Source organism: Natator depressus, chromosome 6 (genome assembly GCF_965152275.1).
Source record: "Natator depressus isolate rNatDep1 chromosome 6, rNatDep2.hap1, whole genome shotgun sequence".
Taxonomy (NCBI): domain Eukaryota; kingdom Metazoa; phylum Chordata; order Testudines; family Cheloniidae; genus Natator; species Natator depressus.
In genome coordinates, this window is record NC_134239.1 from 118,970,321 (window position 1) to 118,997,306 (window position 26,986).

General features: G+C 41.4%; 2 protein-coding genes across 3 annotated transcripts in view; one reads left to right on the top strand and one right to left on the bottom strand.

The window, feature by feature from the left end:
• Window positions 1–5,223, top strand: part of DHRS7 (dehydrogenase/reductase 7) — a 38,960-nt gene extending 33,737 nt beyond the window's left edge. The window contains exons 5-7 of one of the 2 annotated variants that reach the window (XM_074956418.1): window positions 574–696; window positions 3,463–3,678; window positions 4,338–4,737. In XM_074956418.1, coding sequence (XP_074812519.1) covers window positions 574–696; window positions 3,463–3,678; window positions 4,338–4,376 — 378 coding nt within the window. In that variant the 3' untranslated portion in view covers window positions 4,377–4,737. Of the gene's footprint in view, window positions 1–573; window positions 697–3,462; window positions 3,679–4,337 lie in introns of both variants that reach the window. The other variant, XM_074956419.1, reaches the window with a different exon arrangement.
• Window positions 5,224–5,699: 476 nt separating this feature from the next.
• On the bottom strand, window positions 5,700–22,207 carry PCNX4 (pecanex 4). Its single transcript, XM_074956417.1, has 13 exons — window positions 22,142–22,207; window positions 21,369–21,488; window positions 15,725–16,451; window positions 14,843–15,022; window positions 14,416–14,746; window positions 14,229–14,313; window positions 13,233–13,333; window positions 12,964–13,086; window positions 12,348–12,711; window positions 8,982–9,085; window positions 7,317–8,368; window positions 6,792–6,978; window positions 5,700–6,257 (listed from the first exon to the last, which is right to left on the bottom strand). Exons 3-13 carry the CDS (start codon window positions 16,411–16,413, stop codon window positions 6,006–6,008), a joined length of 3,468 nt encoding a protein of 1,155 aa, XP_074812518.1. The 5' UTR covers window positions 16,414–16,451; window positions 21,369–21,488; window positions 22,142–22,207; the 3' UTR covers window positions 5,700–6,005.
• Window positions 22,208–26,986: the final 4,779 nt, after the last annotated feature.

Here is a 26,986-nt window from a genome sequence, read left to right on the forward strand (position 1 = left end):
GGGAGAAGCAATAGGCATTTGATTGCAGTAGTCTACTCCTTTCTGTGATTCTGCAGTTCCTAGTCCTGCACAGCTCCCTTTGACAAAACACCAGGAGCCTTGATTCTCTGAGGCGCTGAGCACTATGTGCTGCCATTAACTTTGCTTGGTGCTAGAGATGCTCAGTACCTCTAAAATTCAGGCCCCATAATACTTTGTTGGTGGGCATTGTGCGGACCTGAGAGCTGCAAGAGTGGGGAAAGCTTCTGGTATAGAAACCCTTGTGCTTCTGAGAGCTGACGGAAAGAGGCATCAGTGACTGCAGACAATCTCTTACTATCCAAGCCCTTTAGCTGTAGACTGAACTAGGAGTAAATATTCAAAGTGGTCACTGAACATGAAAGATTGAAGACTGGTGGTGGTGATCGCATTTAGTACAATACCTGGAACTTCTACAGCAGAGTTAGAGCTTAATGCTCATTAAAATAAGTGAGACCTCACAATACCACAGTGAACTACATAAACATTATCCTCATTCTATTAATGGGGAAACTGAGGCATGGGGCAATAACAACATAACTTCCTTTCTTCTAGGGTTTCTTTAATTCTCTTCGGCCTGAACTTGGTGAATACCCAGAGATAATCATTACCACCATCTGTCCAGGACCTGTCCAATCCAAAATTATACACAATGTCTTTACTGAAGACCTCTCAAAGGTAAGGAGCAGATATTTTCCTGCTGAAACTCTGCTACAGTAGAAGCTAATTCTGTTAGTGCCCAGTAAAACTATCATTTTTCAATGTAGAACTGAGCTCCTTCCTGCTGGCAAACACTAAGCTTCCAGCAGTAAAGAGATGAATAACCTACAGTGTAATAAAGGAACATTATATAGGCCCAGATTTTTAAAGGTATTTAGGCACTGTGGTGCTCAGCGTTGCAATGCCTAACAGATTTAGGAGTCTAAAATATTTTTCATAAGTGATTTAGGCACTTAGGAGCCTAAAATCCCATTGACAATGGGATTTTAGGTTCCTAAATCAGTTAGTCATTGCAACACTGAACACCACCATGTCTAAATACCTTTAAAAATCTGGGCCTTCGTCCCTAACTTCATATAGAATCACATCCTTACTCACCTTTGCAAATGGTGAACCTTCCCTTTCCTACATGCACAGGTGTGTTAATTCCTTTGTAGGTGATTGGTTTGGTGTACACTCTCCCATTCTGGGCAACCTGGTACCTGCCACTATGCAGCTATCCAGTGGTTGCAAACTCCCTGTACAGTCACCTTTTACTCACAGAATCACCCTGTTCTCCTGCATACAAGCCCTTTTGCAGCTGCAAGGGAAGGGTCTGGATTAGTCCCACAGAACTTTGAAATGCAGAATACATTAGGTGCCATCTAGGCAACTTCTGTCTGCTCAACACAAAGTTCCCTATTCTGTTGACTCTATGATGCAATCATTGGCAAAGCTCCTTCTGTCATCAACTTCAAAGCATTCATTCTTATTTCCTATGGAAAGCCAAGGAAAATCTCTCAAGTTTCAAAACTGTTTCAGCTAAACAATCCAGCAAAAAAACCCCTAGTAACTGAAATTGGTAAACATTTTTTTTGTTGTTGTCTACAAACTACCTAGCAAACATAATACCTAGGGTAATTCCATGCCATGTGGGGAACAGTCCACCTCTCTTGTACATTCGAGCCAGGTTCTGGCAGGTGTTTGTGTAACTGTATTTTCACAAAAAATAAAACGTGTCTAAAGCTATTTATTTTATTAAAACCCTACTGAGAGCAAAACCTTCATTTGAGTCTTAAAAATAAAAAATTTCTCAGATGCCTGGGGAAAAGAAGTCTGGTCCTGCCTCCCTCCAAAACCAATCAATCAGGGAGTGTTTTCCTTAGCAGCCTGCCCCAGGGTCCTTTTCACTCCTGGAATCGGAAAGCAGACTATTACCAACAGCTTCTGCTGCAGCAAAGCCTGGTGCCGTGGACCACCTAATGGTGCAGTGTACTTAATTTCTCAGTTGCAGTATAGTAAACTTAAATATCCACTCTAAAATGTAGTATGTGCTCTTATACCAAATTATAAACCATGTTTAAGTATGTCAGATTTTGGACCTAATTGGGTTTTAAAGAATGGTTCAAAGGCTGGTAAAATTTACATACTTATCATAGCATTAGCATGTAAGATTGCAAAGCATTCTGTTTGGGCTTTTTGACAGGGAAGTGTCCTTGATGTGAACATGGGGCTCAGTGGTGTGGGGTTCCTTTTTGGGAAGGTAGGCCTAGGGCTAAGAGGGTCTCATAAAGGACACTCAAAACAAGTGTACATATAATACACATCTTTCACCTTCATCACAGCCAGATTCAACACATCTTAAATGAACTAGAACAGCTATAATATCCTGGTCAAGAGCATTTCCTGCTTTCTATTTGCTGAAACTATGTAAGGCAAGGCTCCTGCCAGCAGTGGAAGCCTCCACTGGCACATCAACACAATTCACACTAGCTTCTTTAGAATTCTAGTCCTCAAGCCTGCAGGGTGGTGGGACTGCTGACCTCTGACTTCAATACCAGTAAATCCAATTTTATTCAGCCCTGCAATATCAAGTTGTCTAACACCTGAACTGACTTCTTCTCAGTGATTGGAGGCTTAATTTATGAGCACAATGTCTCAGCTTAAAAGCTACCATAAAGGGGGATGGCATAAAAAAAGATGAGTGTGCTTTACTTATTCATGACTCTTAAATGAAGCTGTTCCCACTCAGAAATCAATACAATAATAATATTCTAGTTTGAGGGGGCTGGAGCAGACCCCCCCCCCCCAGCAGAATCCATGTGGTTCTGCTGTGTGGAAGAGAGGCTGAAATGTCTGAATGTGTAGCAAGTGCATACACTCTGCATGGAGCCTAGTTCAGTCGTTCTCTTTTCTGACAGTAGCAGGTATAGGCCCAAGGTTGCTATGCACATCTTTCAGCCCACTGCCATGCATTAGGATGACACAGGGCCAGGTAGCTGTTGGGATGAAGTAGCCTGGTAGAGCAGCTGTAGCCTTTGGAGGAAAATTACTTCTCCTTAGCACACACATCTAGCTGCTTGGGTGGGGCTTTGGGCCCATGGGGCATTATATAGGCTTCATTTACCCAAAGTCCTACACTATTCATCTAAAATAAATAGACTGGTCCTCTGGCCAGCCTACTTTGCCAGAAGCCACAAGAGACTTGATTTTATTATCCTTAGGGATACATATGCAGTGAGCTGTGATCCATTTAAAACCAAAGTATAACTCCCCCTTAAGGATGCAGCATAAATGAGGGAAGAAGGGAGAACAGCACTGAGGTAGAAATTTTGTTTTAAATTATGTACATAGTGCTTAAATGATCTGATGATGGATACACAGGAAATCCAAAGATGGGGGAACGAAGTAATTTTCTCAATGCAAAAGTTCTGTAGCATTTCATCATTCCTCTTTTCTTCCCAGTCACTAGAAAACACCGGTGATCAGTCCCACAAAATGCCAACGGATCGCTGCGTTCGGCTTACATTGGTCAGCATGGTAAATGATCTGAAAGAAGCCTGGATCAGCGATCACCCATATCTAGCAGTCTGCTACCTTTGGCAATATGCACCCACCTGGGCATGGTGGCTTATGAACAAGATGGGCAAAATAAGAATACAAAACTTCAAGTGTGGAGTGGTAAGCCATTCCTAAGCAGGTGTTTTTGTATATCCTTTCCTCTCTCTGTAGAGAGACTTTAGCCATCAATGTAGGCTGCATTCTGGGTCTGCTGTTCATCTTCCTCCCTGCTTGGTACCACATTTGTACACTACATGAGAATATACAGCCCCATGGGTTATTGCTGTTCAAGCAGCAGAACAGTGAAGTTAGTATGCTTATGACAAAACATTTCACCTCAAATGTATCTAGTCTGCACTGCAGAAATGTAGGTTCAGAGCTGGATACTGAGCAGCTGCTACAGACCTGGCCTGCACTATTCTCTGTCACTACTATAATATTAAAGTGACTTGAGCAATATATTTGAAATTCAGACAGGCTGACAATCTCTCACTTCCTTGCAAGTAGGGCTTGTGTCACATACTTTAAGCTGTGTCTGAGACAAAAGCCTCATTTTAGGCAGAAAAACCTGTATTAAGCACTCTAAAGCCAAGCAGCAAAAATTTCATGTGCACACTTAAAGTTGTCCTCCTGCACAACTGTATTGTCAGTATCTGATCACATACAAGTAGAATGAGATTTTTTTTAACTCTGTCTTGTGTGAAGGATTTCCAAATCTAAATGAAATAGAAAATGGAGGAAAACATTGGTTAAAAGGTGTTGTGTTCTCATTATTACAGGATGCTGATGTCTCCTACTCTCAAAAGAAGAAAGCTTGAGGAGAAACCTGCACAAAACCCCACTAAACCAAACTAGTAACTGTAGCTGGGGGAGTGTTCTGTCCTCTGTTCATCTTTGCAAGTTAAGGCCTTTTTTAATTATTCCTTACTTTTTTTGCTATCATGTAATCTGACAACTGCAACCTAATGTCATTGTAAGAACATTTATTGAATAAAAGCATGTCTCTAAACATATCTGCTTTACTTTTGCAGGGCCTTCTATAAAGTCATTCTTTAGGTTTATAAAAAACTAATGGTAGGAGGACAGGAACCCTATTGTGATCTTTCTGCTGCCATGAATTTACCCAATAAGCTACTTGATCTTGTTTCCACCATTCTCACACCTTACAGACCCCACCCACCAGCCCAGATTCTTCCCTTCCTGGAGCCTAAAAGTCCCTAGCCACTGGTTGCACCCTGGGCTGACATTCAGGACCAATATCAACCAATGCATGAAGGGGAAGAGTGTTTATTGCTTGTAGGGGCTGCATAACTTGCGCACACATCTGATCAGTCTGGATAGGAGGGGATGCAGCAGGCTTGTGGCTTTCCCCGTAGCCCTGCGTTGTTTAGGGGAAGGCACTTCCCCTCTCTACATCAGGGAGAAGTAATTGTCAGCTGAGCCCTCTCTCCTTTTAGTAGTCTACTCAGGTAGTTAGGGTGAATAGTTCTAAATGTCTCAGCTGTCTTGGACACCAAGTCAGCATCTCCTGCTAGGAGATCTCCTTCCTGTTAGTACATAGGAAAGTGGAGGAGTCTGACTGCCCTGCTGAAGGGCTTGAGCAGTCAAAGAGATTCAAGTGAAATAGCTTTACACACCTAGATTGTCCAGCAAAGTAGCAGTTCTCAACCAGGAGTCTGAAGTCCAGTGCCCTATTGCCCTCTATGGGGCTAAAGCTGGGGGCAGAGTTGGGAGGGAGCTGCAGGGGGAGAGACACAGGGGCTGCAAGGGGGAGCCCTCCTGGCACACAGCCCCTAGTTACCCTTCTCCCTGCATTCTGAACTACCCCTCTGCCTGCATACAGCCCCTATAATGGTTTGTTTACACTGGGGGAGGGGAAAGCCTGGAGTAGCTAGTGTGCCTTTCTATAGAAACACTCCAAGGCTTCCTTTGTGAAAGGGCAGCAGGTAATATACATTAAAAAAATGATATGAAATTATACATTATAACAAGTTCTAAAATATCAAAATACATCAATATATAAAATCAGAATAAAAATTTCATATAAATATTCATATGTACACTTTGGTTACCAACAATACAGTTCACTATACTACAATGAGCTGTAACCTGCCTACAAATGCAAGTCACCCGTCAAGCTATTAAAAAAAAAAAAAAGCACCACCACCAGTTAGTGGCCAGAGCTAAGTGTCTGTTCTCTGAAGTGGAGATCAAGACATGTGGCAGCCACACAGGGAATGGAGTTTAGGAAGTTCCAGCACTGCAAAAACAGATTCTAAAGTTCTTGCCTCCAGCTAGCACCTTTTCTGTGCAAATTAGGTTTCCTTGGTTTGGCAACTGCCATCCAATGCGATCTTCATATTTCTAGTTGTACAAATGCAGCATTAGTGTTTGGTTTCCTACTTACAGATAGGAAATACAAAAAACACACCTTACAAATCAACAGCCTACAACAAAGGCACATGGAGAGATGCAGATGAATAAACAGGGTAGCCAAGCGGTGGGTCTGCTGCTTGCACAGTAAGGTTTCTCAGAAGGATTGGGTGAGCTTGTATACTGTAGCGTTCTTCATCATCATTGGTAGCATACAGCAGCTCCCATGAAAGATTTGCCCATTGACCTCGGACAGCTTCGTCGTTGAGCTTCCCAACCTGCACTAACAATTCCTGAAGGGTAAGCACTCTCCCAGTGTAAACTCCCTTTGAAAGAAAAAACATTTAATTTTCAGTACACTAATAGAATTCAGACAAATAAAAATGTTTCAGTTACAGAGCATAAAGGGAATAGTTAGCATCATTCTGGGTACTGTCTTTTTAAAACTGCCTCTTCCATAATTTCAACAACAGGTTGAGACTGCAATTTAGTAAGTGAGACTTTCAACACTGCAGTGCCTTGAACCAAATAATGTCACATGCCCTGGTTCCCTCACAATATTTAGTGTAAGATGAAAGGCGTATAGGCCTCTATATTATGCTGTTGCATATAATTAACTAGAACTGTTGAATCTTTAATGGCCCAATGCTTGAATATCCCCATGTCATAGTTAACAAATGCTGCTGCGTTTACAGAACAGCTGTCTAGCAATTTGCAGCAGTACTAACGCCAAATTTTGTCAAGCATTCATTTGTTCTTTGGATGTAAAGTTCTCTGTAAAGTCTTGGAAGTAAGACACACATTAAAATAATGAGCAGTGGAAAAAACACAATGTTGCTTGCTAGCATTCCCCCCCTTACCATGTTAGGATCATGTCCCAAAGAAAAAAGGTATGGCTTTTCCTGCAAAACTGCTTGTTGCCACTCAATATCTGATACTAAACCAATGTACCAGTCACTTTCATATTCTTCCAGATAGTTAATCAGCTCTTCGAAGTTCTCTACTGGACCCAGGCTTGCTTTGTCAACCATGAGCTTAAACGTATACCTGAAAGATGTATAACAGAATGCCTAGAGTAAGTATACACTTCAGAGAGAGGGACAAAGCAGTTATCAAAAGCAGTGTAGCTATGATAACCCACTTACAGGTTGTTATAGTTGTTTCAATTAGCTCAGACATTGGCACTATTGATTGATCATGGGAAATGCAAAATACTTAATTTCAGAACTAATTTGCTATACTATTTGGCAATGAATATGGTGACTTACGGTCACTTAGCTAGCATATCTCTCTTCACTACATATAGTTTAAAGCCAACTCTGAAAGCATAAATGCTCTCTTCCGACAGAGTTATGCTATGTTTTATAATGTGCATGGCTTTTTACCTGAATGCTTTCAGTGCTAGTTGGAACAGCTCTGGTTTTCCAGTTAGCCAATCCAAACCAACACACCAGGGGATGCCACCAGTGTATGCTCTAAATACATGACTAGGAGCAGGAACTGTATTGTCTAGTCCAAACAAACCAAAACAACAAGACAATACACCATGGACGTACAACTCTTTCAAAGCTTTGTCTTTAGTTATGTCATCAAGTAAATTGGAAGGTTTTTCTTTCAAATGAAAAAAATCCAGTTGACTCAAAACAAAATGGTACCAGTCTTCTGGAAACCTCTGCCTCATCTCATTGAGTTTGGAAGTAGGTATGGGTGCAGTTCTCCACTCTTCAGGTATGCTTAGCAACTCAGAGTAGGAGCAGCTAAATGCAACTAAAGGCAAGTTTACAACTTCCTGCTTCTTTCCTTTGTCTACAGCAGGGAGGCCAAGCACAACAGCTTTGTAGAGTTTATCTTCAGGGGCTGTCTCCTGCAGAGCACCAACTGCGCTCTCCATTTCTACTGACCCTGGAACAGACAAAAGTGTTCGAGCCATTGGAAGCTGCACCAAGGTCTCTTTTCTTTTTCTTGTTCTGCTGGGCTCAAGATCAAAAAGATCACTATCATCGGTCCAATCCGCAATTGTATCTACACTAAAGCTATCTTCATCCTTTATGGGCCTGGGCTTTTCTACTGCACTGTCAAATGCATTGGGCTGGATTAATGGAAATGACCCTTCTTTGTTCTTGGTTGTTTTGTCCAGCTTCTCGCACATTTTTGATTTTTTATAGCAGTACCGGACAAGTATCCATACAAGCACTTTAAGGAAATCATCTTTCAGTTGCTTTAAGTTCTCATGTGAATCAATGATCCCAGACAAGACATTCCTGGCATCAGAATACAGTCTCACAGGTAGAGTGGTACAAGGGGTTAAAATGTTTCCAAAATGATGATTGAGAGAGAAAGTCTCTGCATGCTCCTGGTGTTCAAAGGCCATTTCAAAAACTTCATCCACTCTGTGTGCTTCAGCAGTGTGGCAGGAAGTTTCCTGCAATTCTAGCCCCTATAGCACAAATGGGAACAAGTCATCTTTGCTCTTTGGCTGTACAAGCAATGCTAACGAATACTATTTTCTTATTATTAAAAATTATTCCCAGCAATTGAAGAGACACTTCCATTTCTAATATTTCTGGCACCACTGAAGCGAAGATTTTTTTATAGCACCCATCATAGTATCTAAGATTGACTACAGATGTTAAATACAGACATGATAAATCTGAACTTTCTTTAGAACCTTGCATTTTATTTGCCATGTTACCTTTGCCCCTTACAGATCAACTGTATATGGTTGTTTTTTTTAAAAAAAGTCTGTAGCCACAGGACGAGTGATATTGTACTTCCATACTTGCTAATCTAGTAGGTTCTCCCCCCCCACCCCCAACTTCTTCTATGTCATAACTTGCTTATGTGCTTCAGATTGTTTCAAATGTATTATTACAGACTTAATGGTGCAACACAAAAGGCCCTATCAGTTGCAAAACTAAATCAGTTACGCACCCAAAATATGTTAACCTTATGTAACGTAAGTTGTGTTACTTGTGCTATTACAGGAAGTTATACAGAAACAAATGTGTGTTTCCAAAACATGACTACATAAGTTTTCAGTAAATATTCACCTTAATATTAACACAGCAGTATGTGAAGCCTCTTTCTAGTACTAATATCCACATCAGTCTGTCCTGAAAACGGCACAAGAAGTGTGATCCAGGTAAAGAGAGACCTAAAAAAGATGCAGAAAAAGTTAACTTTTACTGTTGGATTCTGTTGATTAAGGTTTCTTCTGTACATTGAGGAAACCATTGCAAAGACACTCTTGTATGAAAGTTTGTGGCCTGTGATGTGCTAGGCTGTTGCAAGGACATTTACACAGCAACACTGATCCTGCCAGAACCAGTTTGGGTTGGCCTAGCACAGCACAGGTGTTGCTTCAGTGGCTTCCTGATGTACATATCCCAGAGTGCCCGCAACTGTTACTAGCTGGAGCTTTGGGGCAACTTGCCAATATGAGGCATTGCCTGGTGGAATGGGGTTAGAACTAGGACAGTTGCAATGCTTGTGGTTTCCTCTTGCAATATGAAGAAACTACTGTAGACTACACTGGTTGAGCTGGAGACCTATTCCTGGATATTACAATCAGCTGGAACAACCAGAACTTGTAAAACAGCTTGAAATACTTGGTGAATTTGTGTACACAGAGAGCTTTCCAAGCACTGCTTTTTGCCATACTTTCTTCGGTATAGATTGAGCCTTTGTGCATTAGCGTCTACAACTTTAGTTAGATTATCGACTGCTGCTTATATTACACTACTTTGTGTCAGGTCAAGAGTAGAAACCAAAGCAAGTAAGGTGCAAATCTGGATCCAAATACTGTGTCCAGAACAATGACTACAGTACATTCTGAAACACTTAGGTAGTGTAAATAGAAATGATGAGGCAAGCTGGGAAAAGTTAGTGGAAACCAAGTTAATTTTCTTGCCTACACGATTACGTATATACATAAGCTGTAGAATACTACTACAATGCATGTCTATAGAATCTTTCAGCAGAGCATCTCAAAGTGCTTTCCAAACATTAATTCAGCTTCATGACAACCTTGAGATGTTAACCTTTTTACAACAGGAAAATGAAGTAAGTGGCTTGGTCCAACATCACATAGTTGTGTCTGGGGCACAGCAAGGAACAGAACTGTGGGGCATGAAGACAGAGGGAGCCACAGATAAAATAAGTGAGAAATGGCAAAGGAGTGCAAGGTACTTAAAATACTCCAAAAGGAAGGTGGGAATGGGATGAGAGAGAAATATAGGAAAGGGGGCAGACTTCTTAAAATGTAGGATCATGTTTCTTCTGTTACTCCCCATATCAGCATGGACTGATGATCCTGAAGATTAGACAGAGGAAGGCATGCCTTGCAACTTTTTTCATGAATTCACAATATTTTTTTGCAGCAGCAATGAGCTCTTGTAGGAGTCATATCCAGCATTCCTCAGCCAGTAGAAAGGTCCTATGTTTTCTTGCTTTTGTGAAAAATCAATGTGTATACAAAAGGGAATTCTGAGACTCCCCCAGCAGCACAAGGTCGGCCTGGGGGAAGGAGGAGGAATGCTTCTATGGCATTTTTATTTAAGGTCTCAAAATGCTTTATAAATATCAATTAAACCTCAATCCACCTGTGAGGTATTATCATGCCTTCTTTACAGACACTTAAGCAGATGTTAAGGCCTAAATTTTGCAAGTGTATCCATTTTTGGATGTCCCACATGAAAATCTAATGGACTAATTTTCAGAGGTACTAAGCACCCACAGATCCAATGGAATTTGCTGTTCCTCAGCACCACTAGGTAGAAAAATCAGGCCCTAGATATCAAAAAAACCCGAGGCAACCAAAATTAGTAGGCATTTGAAAATTAAGGCATAAATGACTTGCACATGTCAAGTTAATGGCAATGCTAGCACTTAGAGTCCTGAAATCAAGCTCACTGCTTTAGTCAGTAGATTGCCCTCCCTCCCACAGAAACATCACATTTCTTTCCTCTACTCTCTTTCTGTTTAGATGTAAGAGGGTGATGGTAAACTTGCCGTCTAACTGATTTTCTTAATTCAGACCTTAGATTACAGTCAGCTGTCACTTCTCCAGCACATCTGTGATATTCCAAAACAGGACAGTGCATGTTTGCTGCCAGCACATTGCATCCTCACTCACGTTCAAATCATCTTTGACTTGTACAGTGAATTTTAGTTTCAGAACGTTGTAAAATACAATCAGTAAAACCAGCCATTAGATTATAGTTAAAATTAAAAATAACCTTATATTCCACTGTGCTAATGAAGTGCACTTTCTTGCTACCATTTTTGCAAAGTTTTTTTTAAATTTGGGCTGTCAAAGCTACTACAAATCCTCTCTGTAGATTATTTTTTTTATTTTTAAATTAAAATAGTGGCACATAGAGCATTATCGTTTCATCTTTAAATGATCTAAGATCCTAACAGGATCTCTTGCTTGGAGATGTCCATTCAAAGATTATCCCTTTAAAAAGCAAGTAATTTTTTCTATTTTTAAAAAAAATATTGAATCTGAGGCATGAGTGCCACAACACCTGACTTTCATAGTAGCAATAAGAAAGATGTTCTCTTATTTACTGGCAGAGTGAACTGCGAGTGGGGTTTCTCCTTTTGTGGGGACGCTTCCTACAATTACTTCAAGTTTCTTCAGCCCTTGTACCAAATCCATTGCATAGGTCTGCTGACAAAAGTTTCTGCATTTATCTCTTCCTCCGAAAAAGAGTGACTGAAGTTAGATTCAATTACCTTTGAATACTAAGATGCCTCCCTTACTAGCCATCAGTGTAAGACAGCAAAAGTAAATACTCATAACTTATCAGTGGGGCAACCTGCTCTTGATTATTCTGGTTGTGCGTGCCAAGTGTTTCTCAAAAGAATTTCTTGCAATTTCAACAATTATGTTTTCTTTGGCGAAGAAAAAAAAAATCTTGGTTTTTGTTTTCTTTTAGTATCATTAAAAAAATAAATATGTCACAATCTTCTGTAAAATTGTAAGGCCAGAAGGGACCATTATGATCCTCTAGTCTCATCTCCTACATAACACAGGCCACAGAATTTGACAAAGTGGTTCATGTATTAAGCCCATAGATTTTAGTTAAGCCTACGTAGATCTTTTAGAAAGACATCTTCTGTTGTTCAGTATAAGGAATACCAAGTGCAACACAGTTTTGCCACCGCTGTGTCATTGTATTAAATCACAGCAGTCTCTATTAAGAGAATGCAGCAAGGTCTGAAACCACCCATTTTTTACTTAGCTGAATAAACCCTGGAACACTGCACTGTTTAAGTTTTAATCTAGGTAGTGAGCACATCTATTTAACGTAGAGGTTGCAAATCACAATGTTCTCCAGTAGAGGCTACACAGATTAAAGCATTTAACTATATTATCTGCAAATTATTTTATACAGCTACAGTTTACCTACCTAGACTACCTGATGCTAGTGCAGACTGCAGTGCAGTGGCCAGACTTGGAACCACCTGCTGATAGTACATGGTATCTGAACAAACACATGCTGTTGCACCCACAGGTCCAGGCCAGCTTCGGATAGGTCTAGGAAACCCAATCAAAAATATTGGTAGAGTGAAGAGCGGCAGCATGGGGGAAGAAAGTAGTGCAGAGACAGCTATGAAGGCCAGTACAATTGGGAAGAAAACAATGTTGAGTGTTATTAAGGTTGCAGTAGATTTCCGACGTTGCTTTTTCTCTGTCCATGATGTCAAGAGAACAGCTACAGCAAACTGCAGTTTTGAGATCAACTGAAGTAATCGATCCCGAATGACACCAGCCTGTTGAGATACATACAATAATCAAATATTTTTCTTAGGTATCTGGTCACATTCAGCATTGTTAGAGCTTTCAGGTTTACATAATGTTAAGTGCACTAAATAAAACTAATTATTAAACCAAGAGAAAATCCATGCCTACAGAGTTTCAGTCTCCATATCCATAAGCCCTGAGCCCTAATTTTGGAAGAAGTGGGGAAGAAAAGAATAGGATGCAATAGCTAGCTGCTTAATCAAAATTAAAATTAGGTTTACCAGTAAGAGTCTGATTCCTGTATCAAGGCTTCTGTTCCACCACACATCAGTATTAAATAGCAACATCTGCACTATCGATACAATCACCATCTCCAACAGGGCATTCTCTGTATTTTGCCAAACCTAAAACAGAGACTGATTATTTGTTGTACCAAGCATCTGCCCTTTCTCCCTCTTCTTGACCTGGAGTATTTCTTCCAAGTCACTTCTTATTTCTTTTGGAAAAAGTTTCTTCTACAAGGTAACAAATTAGAAAAATTTAAAATTACCATTCTAAAGGTTCTGGTGAATCCAATGCAAACAGATACAGAATGAAGACCTTGTAGGGAACTGTCTAATGAAAGAAATGCTATCATAGCAAATGGAGACACTGCAATTAAAAAAAAAAAAAAAAGAAAAAAAAAGAAAACATGAGAGAAACATCAATGTTTTTTCTTTGCAGTGTCTACCAAAGTCCATAAATTGGCTCCAGATCCTGCAATGAGCTCATTGCAGAATGGAAATCTTAGTTTGTGAATGGGAATTGCCACCACTAAGCCAGTAATTTTTTTGTGAACTTCCCTCTCCCCCTCAAAAAAAAAAAAAAAAAAAAAAAGTTAAAATTAGGTGGCATTTTCACACAAAGGGCCCATTCCTGCAAGCGCTTATGCCCATGCTTAACTTGCGATTAGTCTCTCTGAAGTTAATGGGAATACTCAAATGAGTGAAACATGTGAATAAGCACTCCAAGATTACGTCCCAAAACTAGTAGATCTACACAAACTCAATTTGGGCCAAATTTTGGTTCCATTGAAGAGAGTGGAAAATATGCTATTGACTTCAATGGAAGTAAGATTAGGCCTTTTATTAGGAAGTTGCAAGGAACAAATATTTTGATGGACTTCCAGAGTCAATTCAATTTTCTTTTAGAACTATTTTATTAAAGTTACAGCAAAGATTTTCAAAAGTGGCTAGTTCCAATTTTTGGATTCCAAACCTACACTCCTTAAAGGGGGGTGGTTTTCAGAAAGCACTGAGCACCCACACTCTGAAAGTCAGTCCCTCAAATTGAGCACCCTAAAATTCATGCACCCTAGATCACTAGTCACTTCTGAAAATCTGAACCCATTAATTGTGCATACAAGGCTAAAAGTAAAACTTGAATGAAAACTAAGCCCTTTAAATCTTCTTAGCACATACATTTTAACTCACATAGAGAAATGTTATTGCCATGTTTTAATCTTCCTTTAATCATCTTACATATAGTACATAGAAGGTATTCCTACCTAGTGTTAGTAAAATCCTTCTGACAACACCAACTTTCATAAGCCTTCTTTGCATCTCCATGAAAACAGTCACAGTCCTGACATCCTTTGGATAAAAAGGGTTTCGGAAGATTCCAAACAAGTACACTCCCTGAATCTCTCTAAGAATCCACATAACTATAAGTAATATGATCAGAATGTAACTCACTATAGCCTGGGGACTGGCTTTGGAAAATGCTGAAAAACCAGCAAAGTGATGCAGCAAGCTGGCTTCTATAAGAGCCAATGTCAAGACAGTCAAATAGAAAAAGAATTCCCTCCATCCAAAGTGTATCCTAGGATCACTGGACTTAGAGCACTTAGACTTGTTGGAAGCTAAATGGCTGATCATGGTGTGCTTGAAGGCTAGACCAATCTCACTTAGGTTAAGACTGAGTATGAACCCAAATCCAGTCATGAAGAGGACCACACCAACAGTGCTGGGAATGAAATATGATGCTATAGCTGTTCCAGCAGAAATGAGAAACATTACTAACAACCTGCGAAGGAGAGAAAAAACAAAAATATTTGATTGAAAAGAAAAAAGGTTACAAAACTACAATGTTATATTTGATCATTATGTCAATAAAATTTACCTTGTATTACTTGACATGGGTGAACCTCCTAGGCCAAACTCCAACACTTGTTCCATTCCCCATAGAAAAAGTGCATCAAGTGGGGGCAGAATCCCCAATGCCCATAAAAATGGCAAAAATAGAAATATGATGTGCAAAATCTGGTTTGTCTGTTCTAAAACTGGCATGTTAACAGTAAACCTGGATGAAAAAGGAAATGTATTTGACTCCTATGAAAGGAAGATACCGTATGTACAGATTTACTTCAAGTTTAACACACACGATAAATCCAGAAGTATAAAAGTTATGTATCCCATATTCAAATGTCAGAATAGTTCGACTTTTTTAAAAAAAACAACACACACACAAAAATAAATATACTTAAATTAATGCCTGAACATTATCAGACTGACAACAACTAGAAGCCCAAATTTCGAATTGGTATCTAAATTTTTCTGAAGTTCACAGTGTTTTGATCTATACTTCCAAATCAGGCCTATCTCAAATTTAAAAGTACTATATTTGGTACAAATTATTTTAAGACATTTAAAAGCCCTAAAAATATATTTCTTGATAACTAATCCTTAAAAGGACAGTGAGGCAAACAGCTACTTCCAATAGTATTGAATTTAAGACTGAGGGTGACCATTTTAACTATGCTAACCTTATAACTTCTTAGTCTCCCGCCTAACTTTTCTTGAAAGCTATCAAGTTCTTAATTTTCTATAAAAGCAAAAGAAAAGCATTAAGTTCTATTGTTTAATTTTCTAGGCTTCTTCTGGATTTTTCAAATTGACTGACATCTCTAATATAAATCTTTCAGGAGAGTTATTTCATAGCATCTACCAACAAACTGCATACATAAGCCAACATTAAAGTTATATAAACATTATAGACGTTTACCTGTGTGCAAGATCCACTGCAATAAAGACAAAAATATAGAAAGGTCTCATCAGAGCAGTAATTTCATAAGTATCCAGTGCTTGAAAAGTAGCTGTCTCTGTAGCTGTGTTTATGATTAAAGAATATTCTCCTATACAAATAGTTACCCATCCAAACACAAAGATCACAACAGTTCCTCCAATGTTACTATACAGCAAAGTTATTCTGTTTGGCAGCAAATACCAAGTTCCCAACCCACACATTACCCCAGCAAGAAACGAATGAAATACAGTGTTGACGATATATTTCTTGCCTGAAATAATAAATTTAACTGTCTCTGAACCCACACAGCTGGAAAATTCATACTCATCTTCATCCCTTAGGGTATTCTGAATTTGCATTCTTTCTACTGTCACTGTTTTCTGTCTTGCATTCAGATTTGTCATCTGGAGAATAAGTGCTGTAACAAGCATTAGTCCTCCTGAAAGTGCTGCAGTGTAATAGTCTTTCATAATGTCTAACTGGTACAAAAGTGTTCCTATTCCTCCCAAAACCCATGGTGTCAGGAAAAGAATGATCTGATTCACATATATGTAAGGAGGCGCACAATAGCCTAATTTAAACCGGGGACCTCCCAAAACAGTCTGTGGAAAGCGCTTCAAGAAGAACTCCTGTTTGTAATCATTCAGGAGAGGTACATCTGGACCCATTCTTATTACTCAGGAATCTTGGATGAGTCCCATCTTTCCTGTAGCACAACAGCAGCAGATAAAGAAAAATAAGATAGTGTTACTAAATGCCATATTCAAAACTTCACAAGTAGGCAATAAAGATAATTGTTTTGTCCTGTTTTCATTTCTAAAATCATAGTGAATTTGCACGTTAATAATTTCAGTAGACATCTTCTATCCTACTTGCAGGATATGCTGAACTTTAAGGACTATAAGTAAACTATTAAAATGGGAAAAAACTTTACAACATATTTTTAAAGACAGAATATACTGACCATTGCAGAACTTATGTGAAGAATTATGGGACTAATTTAACATGGCCTCTACTCTTTGGAGTTAATAAAATTAATTGTTTACCCTCACAACAGAGCACGTGTCGAGAATTGAAATTTACATCTAGCCCCATTCCAGCTTATGATTTAAGCCTCTATCCTCCAAGGACTTCCAAATGAGAAGCCACCCATGTCCAGGAGGAACCCCTTCAATCTCAATAAGGACCCATGTGGGTGCAGGGGTTCCACATCGAGTTCCTTGTAAAATTAGGGCTGTCTAGATCAAACATATAACATCTTAACTGTAAAAATAAAATAAAATAAATAGTGGCATCAAAGCCCTTTTCAGTTACCCTGATGCTTAGGAGACCTACTCATTGATCGGGATCCAGTTGTGCTTGGCACTTCATAAACACAGAACAAAAAGATGGCCCTTGCCCAAAGAGCTTACGATCAAAGTATAAGATAAGAGATAGATGGGGAAGTACAAGAAAACAGTGCGACAATATTGGTCAGCATGATGGGCAGTAGCCTCAGCACACCACTAGCCTAATTGTTGTCAGTGTTTTCGTAGGCATGGCAAACAAGAGTTTTAAGGAGTACAATGAGGTCGCTTTGTGGATGTTTATGGGGAGCTCCATGCAACAGCAAGGGACAGCATGGGAGAAAGCACAAGGTGCTTGTTTGAAAATTTAATAAGTAGACAATGAATGCCGTTGGCTGACATACCCTCTTTCCCATCTGCAATGCGAAAGAAAAAAACTGAAGACCTAATTGTAACAGGCACAACATGTATTCAGCATATGCTTGTTAATTATACGAATGAGCAAGGCCAGCAAACCATTTACAGGGTTCAGAGTAGCAGCCGTGTTAGTCTGTATTCGCAAAAAGAAAAGGAGTACTTGTGGCACCTTTTCTATTTACAGGGTTGTTGCTTCCATTTGGATTTTTTCTGGGCCAACTGTGAATTTAGGTAGACATCCAAAAGGAATTATTACTCAAAGGGTAAGGAAACTTTCAAAAGGAGAGTATCTTTGTACTCTACAAACGTAATGAGAGAGCAAAACACGTATTTATCTTACTAAAAGAAAAGGAGTACTTGTGGCACCTTCGAGACTAACACATTTATTTGAGCATAAGCTTTCGTGAGTTACAGCTCACTTCATCGGATGCATGCCGTGGAAAATACAGTGGGGAGATTTATATACACAGAGAACATGAAACAATGGGTGTTACCATACAACCTGTAATGAGAGTGATCAGGTAAGGTGAGCTATTACCAGCAGGAGAGCAGGGGTAGTGTGGCTGATGTGATTAAGCCCTATGATGGTGTCCCCTGAATAGATATGTGGACACAGTTGGCAACGGGTTTTGTTCACATCAGCCACACTATCAGAGGCTCATTCACCTGCACATCTACCAATGTGATATATGCCATCATGTGCCAGCAATGCCCCTCTGCCATGTACATTGGTCAAACTGGACAGTCTCTACGTAAAAGAATAAATGGACACAAATCAGACTTCAAGAATTATAATGTTCAAAAACCAGTCGGAGAACACTTCAATCTCTTTGGTCACTCGATTACAGACCTAAATGTGGCAATTCTTCAACAAAAAAAACTTCAAAAACAGACTCCAACGAGAGACTGCTGAATAGGAATTAATTTGCAAACTGGATACAATTAACTTAAGCTTGAATAAAGACTGGGAGTGGATGGGTCATTACACAAAGTAAAACTATTTCCCCATGTTTATTCCCCTGACCCTCCCACTGTTCCTCAGACGTTCTTATCAACTGCTGCAAATGGCCCACCTTGATTATCACTACAAAAGGTGTCGCCCCCCCCTCCACTGGTAATAGCTCACCTTACCTGATCACTCTCCTTACAGTGTGTATGGTAACACCCACTGTTTCATGTTCTCTGTGTATATAAATCTCCCCACTGTATTTTCCACTGAATGCATCCGATGAAGTGAGCTGTAGCTCAAGAAAGCTTATGCTGAAATAAATTTGTTAGTCTCGAAGGTGCCACAAGTCCTCCTTTTCTTAATGTGGATACAGACTAACACGGCTGCTACTCTGAAACCATTTATCTTACTGATCACAGAAGCAAGGATCTTGAGGCAACAGACAGGAGTACTGAGTCTGAGGGCCTGGTTAGAAAACAGGACTCAGAAAAAACTACTGTGTAGCGACTCACTATTTTTGTTTTAAAAAAGATACTTGTGAGCGTAGCTAGAAGATTTAATGCAGAAAGTGTTTTATATTAGCTACCTTCTGACAAGTAAACTGCACCCCATTTTTAACAGCACTACAGGTGTAGTAAAAACAAATGTGCTAATGCCACTGACATGTATCCTCTCACTACTGTATTTAATACTTGTAAGTGCTTTAGTGCACAATGTATAGTTTACATTCACCAAGGAAACAGTCACATGGTCTGCAAGCATACACTGGGCATCACAACATTCCGTCAGAAATAATGGAAATGAGAGGCACCCAGATACTCTAAATTAGTGTTACTGGCCAATAATTTGCATTTTCTCTAAAAGATATTAGGCTAAATCAACACATAATACTCAGTAATAAAATGCAGAGCCATGAGGTACTGTTGATCTGCTGCCCTTATAACACAGAGCACTCTCTCCATTGTACTGTACGTTTCTTTCTTCTATTGTAACTTTGCATGTTATTGTGTTACTTGCATTCTCATGCAACTGAGGTGAAAACAGCAATCATATCTGAAAGCAACTAAAATGTAATGTGGAAATACTGCCAATCATACAGATATTGGATAGGGCATTCATTACAATCAGTTCTACAGTTTGTAAATGCAATACGGACACACCATAGTAAAAATGTTCTAAAAGTACACTAAAAAAAAGTACATTCTAAGCTTGCTCACAAGTCACTGAAACTTTATAAATAGAATGTTTTAAAGTGCTGTGTGTGCAATGATGCCAGGTTAAAGAGAGTTTGATAGGTAAAAAATTGTGGGGGCATGTAAAGGAGAGAAATTCAGTTTTAAAAGGAAAAACATAAACCAAGGTAAAGTTTTACTTTTTTTATTTTTTAAATAAAATTTCCCTGGCAGCTGTGATTTTACTGTTTCCCTACAGTGTTATTTGTTTCAAGTTTAGTCTGCGTTGTTTCTAAGTATATATTTGCTAAATCATAAACAAAGTATTAACCAATGTTAAATAAACATATTTAAACTACAAGTTTTGCATAAATAATAGACATACTTGCATAAAATTTAAAATCTATGTGTATAAATGAGACAGTTCTCCTACCTGAGTGCAATGCAAAACAGAAGCATTGTAAGGCACGATAAAAAAAAAGCAATAAACATATTTATAAGAGAAATCAGAGACTAAGCCCAACAAATATGGGAAACCATGTAATCTTAAATACCTCTATCTGACCTGAGTTGATAAATATGTTGGTGCCAGATTTTCAAACAGGAGCTTACATATGTATAGTTACCTCTGCACGAGTCCCAGCAAAAGTAATTGTTTGCAGGGTCTGCCCTTAGTTTGCATTTCTGAAGTAAGTGGACAGTTCTAGATTGACCACATTGCCTGGTTACCCCGCTGGCCTGGGTGACAACAGTCACATCAAACATAAGCTACCTTTCTCCACTTTCAAATCCCTTCATGGCCTAACTCCAGCCTACCTATTTTCTCTCTTTCATTACTGAAGCATCAACTCCCACCTCTGATCAGCCCATGATGTCATTTGTTAAACTGTCATGTTTTCTCCCAGGCTGTCCCTCATCTTGGAGAAGTATCCCACAAAATACCTGCAAATATCTGCAAGCTACCTCATTAGCCTCTTCTGCTATAATGCCTACAAAAAAAAAAAATGACAATAGGTAGGCCACTGGGGTGCTAACACCACTGCCTATCATACTGATCGATATTGTCTCATTGTTTCCGTGTACTCCCCCAATCTGTATCCATCTGTTGTCCCTTGTCTTATACTTTGATTGCAAGATCTTTGGGGGGTTGCAGCTTTTTGTTCCGTTTGTACTAGCACAGTGTATCCTAGTAGTACCTAGGAGCCCAAACAACAACAATCGGGCATAACCAGGGTAGTTCTACACCTATATTTCTCAGTTGCTTATATCATCCCCATTATCTGAACACCATTAAATCTTTTAAGGTGTTTATCCTCACAATATCCCTCTGAGGTAGACGTGTGTTATCCTTATTTTACAGGTGGAGAACAGAGGCACAGAGACTTGACCAAGGTCACACAGGAAGTTATTGGTGGAGTCAGGACATGAACCCTAATCTCCCAAGTCCCAGGCTAGTGCCCTATGTATGAGGTCATCCTTCCTTTACAGGGCTTAGACCGTTAAGTGCAGCTTTAAATTTCTTTGAGAGGCTGAAAGGGTGAGGTGAATGAATGCCTACTTCTAATATTTCACAGCAAAACATAGAGTTATATTTGTATAATTTTCATTTTTTAAATTACATCATATAAGGCTTGGGATTATTTAAAAAAGTTATCTTCACAATAAATTAAAATTGTAACTATCTGCTTAGTACAAGCCAGGCCACAATACTCAACACCTCTCATCACAAGAAACTATGAGTCAATAAGATCAACCAACCATAAACAAATAAAATACAGAAAAAATAAACACACCCTTACCCCCAAGCAGAGTTTTAAGCCTGAGAGACTTCAAGAAGTCCACTAATGACTTAATTACTGCTATGAAATTTTCATAGAAGGTGCTCAGATACCATGAGGAGGAGGAGGCAATATAAAACCCTAAAAACAGAAGTAGATTTTGTGCTTCGATTAGCAACTGATCCTGACAATTTTGGAAGATTGTCAGCTAACACTACAGCTCCATATCTGCATACACACAAACCTCTTGTCACATCAAGGGTCACCTACAAGGGTTGAACAGCCTTTGTACTAAAAACTAGAAAATATAAGGTCAAGTTTGTTTAAGCTGAAGTGCCAGGCCCCGGGGTACAGCAAAACCTTAGTCCTAGGGCCAGCATTCACATCCCACTCTCAGCTCCCACAGCAACATCCCAAATGTCCTTGGGGGAAGGCACTGTCTCTTTGTTCGGTGTTTGTACAGCGCCTAGCGCAACAGGTTCCTCATCCAGGCCTGGGTGCCCTACCACTGTCTGCAGTGGCCACCCAGCGCAGGGACACAGCCGCTACAAACCCACACAAACCCTGGCACTTTCAGGCTCTCGAACCAGCCCCCGGGCTCGGCCCCAGTGGAGATTGAGGCCGGCCATCCCAGCTCGGACCTCGGGGGTCTGGCGAGCCTGACTCCCCACGGCGCTCAGAGTCTCCCCCCACAGCTCATTTGAGGGTGCCCGGGCGTGGGCAGCGCTGAGCCCCGAGGGCAGCAGGCTTGGGGGCAGCACAGGCCGGCCAGCGCCTCTGGGGAAGCCGCGTACCTGGGGCCAGCGCGGGCTGCCCGGCGCCGGGCGGGGCTAGCCCCAGGCTGAGCGGCGGCGGAGCCCCAGCAGCGGCTCGCGGGCCCGAATCCCGCCCGCTGCGCCTCCGTTGGTTTCCACAGGGAACCTAACCGGAGCGGGCGCCGCCGGGCGCGAGATCCCTCCCACTCCGCCGAGGCCGCTGCAGCGAAGAGGGGGCGCGAGGCGCAGACGCGGCGGCAGGGGCCGCTCTCGCTGTCTCGGCGGCGGCGGCGCTGGCTCCCGGGCGCCCGGCCCCGCGCGCTGACGGAGGGAGCTGCGTCCCCTTCCCGCCACTCACAGCCGCCGCCATTTTCCCGCCGGAGGCAGCCCTCTGTCCGCGGAAAGGGCCCCGAGCTGCCTGCTGCACGTGCCGCACCTTCGTGGCCGGGGGGCTAGTCCCAGGCCGCGGCCGTAGGGTCTGTACAAACAGCAGCTCCCGCGCGCGGGCGGTTTTCGTGGGGCCTCCGCACCCTGGGTGGGTTTTAGCGCTCGTGCTGTTTTTGCGGGGCCGACCCCTTTGCTGCTCCGCCTGCTGAGGTTGGCCACCAGCGGGCAGGGGCCTGAGGCTGGGTTCGCCCCATGCAGGGGGATGGGTCTCCCCACAGACACCTGTGCGCTGAGGGGGGCGGGTTAATGGGGGTGGTGGGCACTGCCTGCTGCCCTGCCTTTGCCAGTCCCGTTCCTCACCTTATTTATGTCATAATGTCCCCTGAGGCTCACTGCAGATGAAGAGCACTCGTCCTAACCAAGCCGTGGTGACTCTTAACGCTTAGTTGAACTATATACCTTTGTTCCCACCCCACCCTCACACGCAAGGCCCTGTATAGACCCACTGGTAGCATCTTGGGGCCCTACTCATGAGTGAGGATCACATTGTGCTAGGCACTAGAGCAGGGGTTCTCAAACTTCATTGCACTGCGTCCCCCTTCTGACAACAGAAATGACCACATGATCCCAGAAAGGGGGACCAAAGCCTGAGCTCGCCCAAGCCCTGCTACTCTGGGGGTGGGAGGACGCCTGAGTCCCACCGCCCCTGGTCAGGGGGGAGCAAAGCTAAAGCCCAAGGGCTGTAACCTGAACCCTGAAGCCCTTGGGCTTTGGCCCCAGTGGTGGGGCTTGGGCTTCGGCCCTAGACTCCAGCAGGTCTAAGCCAGCCCTGGTAACCCCATTAAAACGGGGTCGCAACCCACTTCAGGGTCCTGACCCAGAGTTTGAGAGCCACTGCACCAGGGCATTGCAACCTGACTATAGGGTTTGGGTCAGCTCTGAAAACAACCCAACCATCTCAGGCTTAGGTTGGCTTTGATCTCTTCCTGCCCAGGAGGTTGGTGTGGTGGCAATTGCATGCCCTGCTCTTGCTGGCCACCGCCATCTCACTGCGCTGTGTGCGTTGTGGAGTTACCTTGCCAGTGAGTCACAACGTCTCTCATTCCACAGTGAGGTGACAGCAATGGCCAGTGGGGGGAGGGAAGGGCCATGCAGGTGCTGTCATGCCAGCCTTATGGGCAGGCGGGGGCCAGAGACGTATCATGAGTGTGGGGAGCAGGTTTGGGGGGAAGTGTCAGGGTCAGGTCAGATCTGAAAATAACTTGCTACTCTTGGGTGGAATTTGGATTACCTGTGCTCGGGTTTGTTCTGGGTCTGGGTCAGGCTTTAAAATTAGGCCTGAGCAGACCTGTACTAAGGACTGTACAAACCACATAACAAAAGATGGTCACTGCCACAATGTGCATACAATAAGATAAGACAACAGATGGATACAAACAGATTGGAAGGCCAGTGAGACACCTTGCTGATCTACATACTCCTGCTGTCTCCTTACCCCATCCAGTTATTTATATTTTTAAAAAATCACTGTTGCTATTTTCAGATACATTAGTTACTACTACAAAAACCAGAGGCATTCCCAAAGAAAACATTAGTTAGCTAACAGTTAAGTTGTGACTTGTAAGTTCAAATATTATTCATCGCTGCAAATATTAAACTCTGGAATTCATTAGCTAAGGTTAATTATATAGCTCTTGCCCAACTATAACACACTATTGATTAATACACATCTATACACTGGGCATTTTTGACTATGCAACAGAACAACCGTAACTCTGCTGCAGCAGTAATTAAGTGGGAGATGGAATGGAGAGGGGTCTTTGAAACAACTTTATCCATCCATAATGAACAATTTCTTTTGACCTGTCAGTCCTTTTCTTTCAGCTCCAAAGTGGATGTGCCGACTCTACTGTTCTTTACGCCTATCCACCATCCGCATGATAGATATTATATAAAATCCTTAGTAGACAAGCAGCATACTACGGACCATCATTCTCCATTCGTCATTAAGACTCCATGTGTTCATCTCTTCATAGGTTTTTGTAAGGCTCTTATCAGTGTAGTATCTAACCACAAATCTAATTGATGTGACATCCACAATTCAAGTATCTCTACATACAGAGCTAATGTATCTATGTATGCAAACCTCCTAGGCCCACATCATGAAATTATAACATTGACATAAAGAGAATCAGTTTTAGCCATTTGACAAATCATATACTTGTAACTGGCTTCATACATCAGTATCTACTGGTACAGTTTTTTCTTAAAATTTAAGAATTCTGCAAATGTATGCTGCAGACTTCTTAAGCCAGTTATGAAATTAAATGATGAAGAGAAGATGGCTAGTGGCTACTCTAAATTTACCCTGTTATTGGCCTCTCTAAATGTAAGATGTAGACAGCCATAGTCTGCACTTCTGAAGCTATTGATTCCTGCCTGTCTTTCATCGCATGAATAAGGGTTAGGTGGATCAGGCCTTAGGTATGAAAGAAACGAAGATGAGAGGTTGGTGTCACTGCAAGGGGAGTGTTGATTGTTTTGCTGATGATGAGACAAAAATGTTCAATATATGGGTGTGTTAAAGGGTGTTCAGACATATACAGGAATATAGCTATTGTCAGCCTTACATACTATACTACACATTTAAAGTTGTCCTTAGTAGGTGATTTTCATTTGTAAATGTTAGTCCATCTTTTTATTAAAATATTTTAAAAATGTATTTTTAAACAACCTAAGCATAATAATATCAAATATATTGTTAATTATTATATGAGGAACATCTTAACATTATAATTCTACAGCATCATCAGGTAAAATGGGTTATCAGCAACATCTATCTACAAGTAATCCTAGAAGAGAGATCTACATTCAAAGGGTCCTTTTTGTGAAAGGGGAGAATGTCTGAGTTGCCAGTTATTGTAGTATTATGTAATGGGAAGGAGTTTGTATCTAAGTGCCTCTATTCTGTTGTCTAGGTTCTTGTACTATGCTCATGACCCTAGGACGAGTGCTTCCCAGTAGAGCATTAAGCAATGTGACTAATAGCTGTCATGTGTTTGTTCTCTCATCCTGTTTCCCAGGAGGAGAAGTGCGTGCAGTGTGGATTAAAAAAAAATAATATGTACACCTGCTGCTATATGTTTATGTTAGTGTTTATGCTGCTTACAAACTGGGAAGAATTAGTAGGGGAAGCAAAAGTGGATGGGAACCTGGGAGGCAGTGACCATGAAATGGTCGAGTTCAGGATCCTTACACAAGGAAGAAAGGAGAGCAGCAGAATACAGACCCTGGACTTCAGAAAAGCAGACACTGACTCCCTCAGGGAACTGATGGGCAAGATCCCCTGGGAGAATAACATGAGGGGGAAAGGAGTCCAGGAAAGCTGGCTGTATTTTAAAGAATCCTTATTGAGGTTACAGGGACAAACCATCCCGATGTGTAGAAAGAATAGTAAATATGGCAGGCGACCAGCTTGGCTTAACAGTGAAATCCTTGCTGCTCTTAAATACAAAAAAGAAGCTTACAAGAAGTGGAAGATTGGACATATGACCAGGGAAGAGTATAAAAATATTGCTCGGGCATGTAGGAAAGATATAAGGAGGGCCAAATCGCACCTGGAGCTGCAGCTAGCAAGAGATGTCAAGAGTAACAAGAAGGGTTTCTTCAGGTATGTTGGCAACAAGAAGAAAGCCAAGGAAAGTGTGGGCCCCTTACTGAATGAGGGAGGCAACCTAGTGACAGAGGATGTGGAAAAAGCTAATGTACTCAATGCTTTTTTTGCCTCTGTTTTCACTAACAAGGTCAGCTCCCAGACTACTGCACTGGGCAGCACAGCATGGGGAGAAGGTGATCAGCCCTCTGTGGAGAAAGAAGTGGTTCGGAACTATTTAGAAAAGCTGGACGAGCACAAGTCCATGGGGCCGGATGTGTTGCATCCGAGAGTGCTAAAGGAGTTGGCAGATGTGATTGCAGAGCCATTGGCCATTATCTTTGAAAACTCATGGCGATCGGGGGAGGTCCCAGATGACTGGAAAAAGGCTAATGTAGTGCCCATCTTTAAAAAAGGGAAGAAGGAGGATCCTGGGAACTACAGGCCAGTCAGCCTCACTTCAGTCCCTGGAAAAATCATGGAGCAGGTCCTCAAGGAATCAATTCTGAAGCACTTAGAGGAGAGGAAAGTGATCAGGAACAGTCAGCATGGATTCACCAAGGGCAAGTCATGCCTGACTAATCTAATTGCCTTCTATGACGAGATAACTGGCTCTGTGGATGAAGGGAAAGCAGTGGACGTGTTGTTCCTTGACTTTAGCAAAGCTTTTGACACGGTCTCCCACAGTATTCTTGCCAGCAAGTTAAAGAAGTATGGGCTGGATGAATGGACTATAAGGTGGATAGAAAGCTGGCTAGATTGTCGGGATCAACGGGTAGTGATCAATGGCTCCATGTCTAGTTGGCAGCCGGTATCAAGTGGCGTGCCCCAGGGGTCGGTCCTGG